Source organism: Myodes glareolus, chromosome 7, assembly GCF_982192425.1.
Source record: "Myodes glareolus chromosome 7, mMyoGla1.1, whole genome shotgun sequence".
Taxonomy (NCBI): domain Eukaryota; kingdom Metazoa; phylum Chordata; class Mammalia; order Rodentia; family Cricetidae; genus Myodes; species Myodes glareolus.
The window spans coordinates 48,542,414-48,551,293 of NC_142032.1; the positions used below are offsets into that span (position 1 = coordinate 48,542,414).

At 36.8% G+C, this 8,880-nt stretch overlaps 1 protein-coding gene across 1 annotated transcript; it reads right to left on the bottom strand.

Annotated features, from left to right (window-relative positions):
* Nucleotides 1–1,141: 1,141 nt before the first annotated feature.
* Nucleotides 1,142–2,098, bottom strand: LOC125397420 (olfactory receptor 5B12-like). Its single transcript, XM_048429823.2, has one exon. It carries the CDS (start codon nucleotides 2,093–2,095, stop codon nucleotides 1,142–1,144), a length of 954 nt encoding a protein of 317 aa, XP_048285780.1. The 5' UTR covers nucleotides 2,096–2,098.
* Nucleotides 2,099–8,880: the final 6,782 nt, after the last annotated feature.

Sequence of the window (8,880 nt, forward strand, 5' to 3'; positions counted from 1 at the left end):
TCTTGACCATTCTTACAGGTATAAGATGGAATCTTAGAGTTGTTTTAATTGGCATTTCTCTGATGGCTAAGGATGTTGAGCATATCCTTAAGTGTTATTCAGCCATTTTAGATGAGAGTTCTCTGCTTAGATCTCTACTTCATTTTTTACTGGATTATTTGTTCTTTTGATGACAAATTTCTTGGAAAATGTGTTACATTTACAAAACAGAATACTACACAGCAGAAAAAATGATGACATCTTGAAATTTGCAGGCAAATGAACGGATCTATCAAACACCATATTGAGGTAACCCAGACCTAGAAAGACAAATATCATATCTACTCACTTATAAGTGGTTTTTAGGCATAAAGAAAAGAAAAACAGTCTACAAATCACAATCCCAGAGAACCTAGACAACAATGACGACCCTAAGAGAGATATATGTGGATCTATACATATGAGGGAAGTAGAAAAACAATATCTCCTGAGTAAATTTGGAGCAAGGGGACCACGGGAAAGGGTTAAGTGGAAGAGTAAAGAAGGGAGAGCAGAGAAAAAAATGTATAGCTCAATAAAATCAATAAAAATACCAGAAAAACTTGAACTTTGCTAATAAATCATTAAGCTAGAAACAATAATGTTGAATGAATTAAGCTAAAACCAGAAAGATAAATATCAACTATCCTCTATCATTGAGGTCTTTGTCTCCAAATTTTCAAATGTTAGTAAATATCCTTAGTAAATACAAAAATCAGGATACTAGAAAGATAATATTTGGGGGTAAGGAAAATGTGGATTAATAGAAAGAGGAATACCATTGTATAAGAGATCTCATCTGGGAAATGGGAAGGGCAGTGTCTTAGATAGTGGGCATGGAATAAACAAAGAAACATGATAGAATATATTCATGCCTTTAAAGAATTTTATCCCTAATCTATGGAGAAGTATGTGAGGCTGAGGTTATCTGGAATAATTTTGGTCTTGAACTGAATTAAATCATGTGTTTGGTAACATGATCACAGTTTACTCATAATTAGATTAACCAAGAAGAATAATGAGGTTTCATATAAAATTCACAGATAAGAAATAAGACAAGTGAAAGTATTCTTAGTCAAGAGAGGCCAATAAAAGTTTTGCATGGTTTAAAAAAAAACATTAGCTAATTGACTAGGTCTAGGGAAGTCAGCATTTTCCCAGCAACCTTCTTGAATGCATTCTTGACTTCTTTGTTTCTCAGACTGTAGACTAGAGGGTTCAACATGGGTATTATCATAGTGTAGAACATAGATGCCATTTTGTCTCTGTCCATTGAGTGATTGGAGTTGGGTTGTAAGTACATAAAGATAATTGTCCCATAGAAGAGAGAAACAGTGATGAGGTGTGATGTACAAGTTGAGAAGGCCTTTTTCCTGCCTTCTGCAGAGCGCATCCTCAAGATAGCAATGAAAATAAGAAGGTAAGAGTTCAGGATAACCACAAGAGAAAAACTAACATCATATGTACACAACAAAAACAATATAATCTCATTTAAGTGGATATCAGAACAAGACAGAGAAAGTATTGGGGGAATGTCACAGAAAAAGTGATTAATCACATGGGAATGACAAAAGGAGAGTTGGAAAGTAAGAATAACATGGGTGGAAGATTGAAGAAATCCATTGATGTAGCAGCAGGTAACAAGTAGGATACATGTGGTCCTCGTCATGGAGGTTGAGTAATGTAGGGGCTTACATACTGCTGCATGACGGTCAAAAGCCATTGCAGCCAGGAGAAAACTTTCAGTAGTGGCAAAGGCTATCAAAAAGAACATCTGGGCAGCACATGCATTGAAGGATATGATCTTGTTTTCTGTGAGAAACCCTTCCATTACTTTGGGAGTGACTGCTGAGGCATAAACAAAGTCCACCAGGGAGAGGTTACTGAGGAAAAAATACATTGGAGTATGGAGTCGGGAGTCCAGTAGAATCAGCACAATCATCCCAAGGTTCCCAATCAGTGTGATCAAATAAACGAGAGTGAAGATGATAAACATTGGAACCTGAAGCTCTGGGGTATTTGTTAACCCCACAAGAATAAATTCAGTCACCTCTGAAATATTCTCCATGAAAGTCATTTGGGAATTTCTTTGAGATATGCCTAGGAGAAAATGAAGAAATAAAATTTTTGTTAGCTGATCATCACTGTCAGAAAATACGAACAAGTTCTTATGCCTATATTTTTTCTTTCTATACAGAGCAGAAGCTACATGCAAAATGACATACTGAAACTGGGTGGGAACACACAGTTTTTTTTTCATAAGGAAATGTTACAAATAATAATTCAAACTTCAGTGTAGGTATTGGCTGCCATAGGTGTGCCATTTCAAATTTGTGGGTCTCAATTTCATTTTCCTGGCATATAGAAAAGTATAGTCTCTTCTAAACTAAATTGTACAATATCCATTATAACCATTTGTAATAGCTACAAACATTCTTGTTTAAGATAAATGTTGAAAACTTAACAAGCAGAGCGCACAGTGAAGGACAGGTCATCAAGATTAGTTCAAGGCAGCCTGGAATATATGAGACTTTGGCTCAGAATAAATAAATGAATACTTAATTAAATAAAAAATTAGTAAAAAAAAAGATTTACTAGTATAAAATGAGTTTGAAAATGTATTTCCATTCACCAATATAGACTTCCACTTTAAATATATCCAATGATCTGTGATTTTCTCCTAGGGACACTTGAATCTAATAAATTTGTTACAAAGTAATGAGGACTTTGTTGGGTTATTTCCTTCATATATTGGCACCTTTAGATAACTGTATGTATAATGGAATATATTCTTAGTTAAGTGTTGATATATTAAACATGTCAAAATAAAAGTGTTTGGTCAATCAGATGGCATAGTGAGTAAATGGAGTTTTTTCACATCGTGAAAAGAAAAAAGTTACTGGTTTATTGTTCTCAGACTCCCAATATACATTGTAGCATATTTATTTACCACAAATATATACACTCAGATAAACATATTAAAAAGAAAAAACAGTTGGGCCTGGAGAGATGGCTCCAATGAAGGACACTGACTACTTTTCTAGAGGACCATGTTTCAATTCCCAGCACCCACATGGCAGATCATAACTGTCTTTAACTCCTGTTCCATGGGATCTGACACCCGACCATCGGCCTACATGCAGGCAAAGCATCAATGTACATAAAAAACAAATAAATAAATTAAAAAAAGAATAACTTTAAAAAATAATCAAGATCTAAGGTTTAAGGACATAGATCAGTGGTAGAGAGCTTGACAGATTGAAAAAATAGCCTGGGTTTAATCCTTAGAGATAAATTTAAAAAATAAGTAAAAGTGCGACTTTTCAAAAGGCAGTAGCAAAGATTTGTTGCTTTCTCTTCCTACAATTTTGTTTTGCTACAGAATAATGTTTGTTTTTCCCCACAACATCAATATATTGTCTGTATGTTTCAAGAATGAAAAAAAAAGATGGAAGAGTTTCTCTTACTCTCCCCTCTATTCTTAGTGTTGATGATCAATCCATATTTAAAAATGCACCTGCCTGTATTCTCCTCCATGGTGGATGAGATAACAAATGGCTATGCTATTGTAACTCCAACAGGAAACGTCTTTTGTACCCTGAAGACAGGTTTGACAATGAAATGTTAGTCTTACTCATTTCTCTGAACTAAGCATCCTTCTTATTCAAAGCAGGAGGTGCTGCCCACTCATCTTCCTTTAAGTATAATTATCATCCTACCTTTTCTAAAGCCACCAGATTTTATGATCATAGAAATTTGTATAGGGTGGTGATATTGAAAGGAATGAAAATTGAACGCAGATTGAGATGACTTCTAGAATTTGTATGTCTGTTCTGTAGTGGTTTAAAACTTCTGGAAACTATTTTCCATTATTTTTTTCTCATTATTAAATTAATATAGTTGGGCAACTTGCCCCCACTACAAGTCTAACTTACTATGGATAAGCAACTGCTTGTACGTTTTATCATTTAAACCTGTTTTAGTTAATTTTGCATATATAATTCATGAATATCGATCATTCTCAGGCCCCCATTGTGCCACCCCTTTCAAATTTCCATATCCCAACAAATCTTTTTCCCGCTTTCATGTCTGTTCATTTTGTTTCATGACCCACTGTGATTAATGGTACTATTTGTACACATATAAATTAGAAGTAATTTTTTGATGCTTAGTGGCCTAGCAGTAGGTAGAAAACTAGAGAGAGTTGTTTGTCCTCTTCCAGGATTTATAAGTAGTCAGTTCTTCAGATGTAAGGTTTTATGTCCCGTGAAAACCTTCCCATTCACTGACTAAGTTTTAATAGATTTTTAGAGTTCCAGCATTGGTAATTACTGCTCTCAGCAGTTACCAAGATTTCAATAGTTTTTTTTTTTGTAGAGTTAAGAATATGGAATTTTGTATTAATTTAACCCATCTTTCTGTTCCATCATACTTTCTGTCACTTCTTCTAAAATATTTCCCAAGCGTCAGAGAGGGATATATGAGTGCCTTCTATCGAAAGTGTTTTAAAATACTTACTGCTGTCTTAGGAAATGACAAGTCGTGGAAGGAGGGCTGCACAGATTGGATATGAATGTCTAAAAGTTTCACATCTACAGCCTTGATCCAATGTTCATATCCAGGAAATCATCTTGTTATGGGGTCTTCTTCTGCATCTGAAACTCTGCTGTGAGACAACATCTGGACTAGGGCTTAAAAATTTCAAGTTACAGGTGGCAAGCTTTGTAAATGTCTAAGGGACCAGCGACATATTACTTTGTCTCTTTTGAGGCCTATGATCCAAACAAGCACTCCAGAGGGCTGTTATCACGTTGGCTGAGAGTATTTATGAAGATGTTGGGGGAATAGCAGTTCTGGGAATAGAACCTGCAATTATCCAATTAGTTAGACTACAACCAAGTAAGGCAGAAAAAAATAACAGCAACAAACTTAACTGAAGTCTCTGCACAAATCATTGAATACTTGTTTGCATTTATTATTTTTATATTTTCCATTATTTAAAACAATATTCAAATTCAAATTTATTGGTCTTATTTTTCACCTTCCATAATATATAGCTTTCTCACAAAAACCATGGTATGACCTCAACATAAACTTTTCTTTCAGTTTATTTTATTGTAAAGAAAATACCCATTTTTTCTGATCTCAAGTCCCTTAAGGAACTTTCATTGGTTATAGGAATAAAGATTCTTAAAACATTGGAATCTACCTGGATAGTATATTTTCAAAGATCTTTACTCAATGGTGTGGGAGAATTGTCTGTATTCTGTCAATCATATTTTAATAAAACGCTGATTGGCCAGGCAGGCAGTATAGGTGGGAAAGCCAGACAGGAAGTAGGGGTGGAGCAAAGAGACTGGGAGTATTCTGGGACACGGGAAGTTCTCTGCATTCCTGTGCAGACCACTGAAGAGGCAACATGTAAGCTGTCACACTGAGAAAGGTACTGAGCCATTATGGCTAACATAGATAATGATAATGGATTGATATAAGTTACAAGGACTAATAAGAAGCCTGACCTAATGGGCCAATCAGCTTTATAATCCTATGGAGTCCTGTGTGTGATTTTCTTTGTTGCTTCCTGGCTGTTGGGGTACTGGGAGGGACAGAAACCCCAACAAGCCAGCCCTCATACTACAACTCAAGAAAAAGTGAATTTGTGTCTTTAATGTAGAAACAAGTTTCTATGATTCCTTTTTTTTTTCATTTTTCAGGACAAGGTCTCTCTATAGCTTTGGAACCTGTCCTGGAACTTACTCTGTAGACCAGACTGACCTTGAACTCAAAGAGATCCCCTTTTTCTCTGCTTCTTGAGTTCTTGCATTAAACATAACCTACCACTACCTGGACAAGAAATGAGTTTCAAGGAGAGAAAATATGATACGCAGTTAGATCTATGAGAAGCAGAATGCAAGATGCTCTAATAATTCCGGGATAAGAATCAGGATATGATGAGTAAGAATTTCTCAAAAGAGAGTCATATCAAAGTGTATTTTTATATATGTGTACATGTGTGTATTTATCTTCCCTGCTTTATCTCTAAAGGGTACTTTTATGCTAGCACACACATGCACACACACACACACACACACACACACACTACATTATTTTTTCCTAAGCCACCCTAAAATGTAATATTTTACAGTTGTAAATGTTAAAAGAATTCTGTTCAAGAAAACCTGATAAACAGAAAGTGGGAAGTAGTCTCCAAGATATAGGCACAGAAGACCACTTCCTAAGTAGAACCCCAGTAGCACAGACAATAAGAGAATCAATGAATAAATGGGACTTACTGAAACTGAGAACCTCTGTAAAGCAAAGGACACTGTCAGTAAGACAAAAAGGCTACCTTCTGAATGGGAGAAGATCTTCACAAACCCATCATCTAACAAAGGTCTGATCTCCAAAATATACAAAGAACTCAAGAAACTGGACACTAACACTCTAGTTAACATAATTAAAAAATGGGGTACTGAACTGTACAGAGAATTCACAACAGATGAACTTTGAATGGCCAAAAGACACTTAAGGTCATGCTCAACCTCCTTAGCAATCAGGGAAATGCAAATCAAAACAACTTTGAGATACCATCTTACACCTGTCAGAATAGCTAAACTAAGAAACACCATTGATAGCCTACGCTGGAGAGGATGTGGAGTGAGGGGAACACTCATCCATTGATGGTGGGAATGCAAACTTGTTCAGCCACTTTGGAAATCAGTGTAGCAGTTTCTCAGAAAACTGGGAGTCAACCTCCCTCAGGATACAGCAGTTCCACTCTTGGGAATATACCCTAGAGATGTCCTATCATACTACAAAAGTATGATGAGTATGATCCCATACCCATCCTTCCTCCCTCCCCCGACCCCATTCCTCCAAGTCATCCCTAATCCTCCGCCTCTCCCCTCTCCCTAACCATCTCCCCTTACTTCCATCCCCCCACCCCCCATGCACCCAAGTTTGCCTGGAAATCTTGTCTATTCTAACATCCAGGAGGATAACTATATGATTTTCAACAGGTTCACCTTCTTAATTAGCTTCTCTAGGATCACGAATAATAGGCTCAAACACCTTTAATTAAGGTTAGAATCCACATATGAGTGAATACATACCATATTCCTTTTTTTGGGTCTGGCTTACCTCACTCAGTAAGGCGTTTTCTATTTCCATCCATTTGCATGCAAAATTCAAGATGTCATTGTTTTTTACCGCTGAGTAAAACTCTAATGTATATATGTTCCACACCTTTTTTAACCTTTCTTCTATTGAGGGACACCTAGGTTGTTTCCAGGTTCTGGCTATTACAAATAGTGCTGCTATGAACATAGTAGAACAAATGCTTTTGTGGTATGATAGGGCATCTCTTGGGTATATTCCCAAGAGTGGAACTGCTGTGTCCTGAGGGAGGTTGACTCCCAGTTTTCTGAGAAACTGCTACACTGATTTCCAAAGTGGCTGAACAAGTTTGCATTCCCACCATCAATGGATGAGTGTTCCCCTCACTCCACATCCTCTCCAGCATAGGCTATCATTGGTGTTATTGAGTTTGGCTATTCTGACAGGTGTAAGATGATATCTCAAAGTTATTTTGATTTGCATTTCCCTGATTGCTAAGGAGGTTGAGCATGACCTTAAGTGCCTTTTGGCCATTTGGAGTTCATCTGTTGTGAATACTCTGTTCAGTTCAGTACCCCATTTTTTAATTGGGTTAGTTAGAGTTTTAGTGTCTAGTTTCTTGAGTTCTTTGTATATTTTGGAGATCAGACCTTTGTCTGATGAGGGATTTGTGAAGATCTTCTCCCAGTCGGAAGGTAGCCTTTTGGTCTTACTGACAGTGTCCTTTGCTTTACAGAAGCTTCTCAGTTTCAGGAGGTCCCATTTATTCATTGCTTCTCTTATTGTCTGAGCTCCTGGGGTTCTGCTTAGGAACTGGTGTCCTGTGCCTATATCTTGTAGACTACTTCCCACTTTCTCTTCTCTCAGGTTCAAAGTGGTCAGATTAATGTTGAGGTCTTTAATCAATTTGGACTTGAGTTTTGTGCATGGTGATAGATATGGATCTATTTTCATTCTTCTACAGGTTGTCATCCAGTTATGTCAGCACCATTTGTTAAAGATGCTTTCCTTCTTCCATTGTATGCCTTTAGCTCCCTTGTCAAATATCAGGTGTTCATATGTTTGTGGGTTAATACCCGGGTCTTCTATTCGATTCCATAGGTCGACTTCTCTGTTGTTATGCCAATACCAAGCTGTTTTCAATACTGTTGCTCTGTAATAGAGTTTGAAGTCAGGGATGGTAATGCCTCCAGAAGTTCCTTTATTGTATAAGATTGTTTTGGCTGTCCTGGGTTTTTTGTTTTTCCATATAAACTTGATAATTGTTCTCTCAAGGTCTGTGAAGAAGTTTGATGGAATTTTGATGGGAATTGTGTTGAATCTATAGATTGCTTTTGGTAGAATTGCCATTTTTACTATGTTGATTCTCCCAATCCAAGAGCAGGGGAGGTCTTTCCATTTTCTGGTATCCTCCTCAATTTCTTTCTTCAAGGACTTAAAGTTCTTGTCAAATAGGTCTTTCACTTCCTTGGTTAGAGTTACCCCAAGATATTTTATGCTATTTGTGGCTATCATGAAAGGTGATGTTTCTCTGATTTCCCTCTCTGCTTCTTTATCCTTTGTGTATAGGAGGGCAACCGATTTTTTGGAGTTGGTCTTGTATCCTGCCACATTACTAAAGGTGTTTATCAGCTGTAGGAGTTCTTTGGTAGAGTTTTTGGGGTCGCTTATGTACACTATCATATCGTCTGCAAATAACGAAAGTTTAACTTCATCCTTTCCAATTCGAATCCCCTTGATCCCCTT

What these genes read in the sequence shown, in the direction of transcription:
- LOC125397420 (XM_048429823.2), bottom strand. Translation starts at nt 2,095, where the DNA reads ATGACTTTCATGGAGAATATTTCAGAGGTGACTGAATTTATTCTTGTG.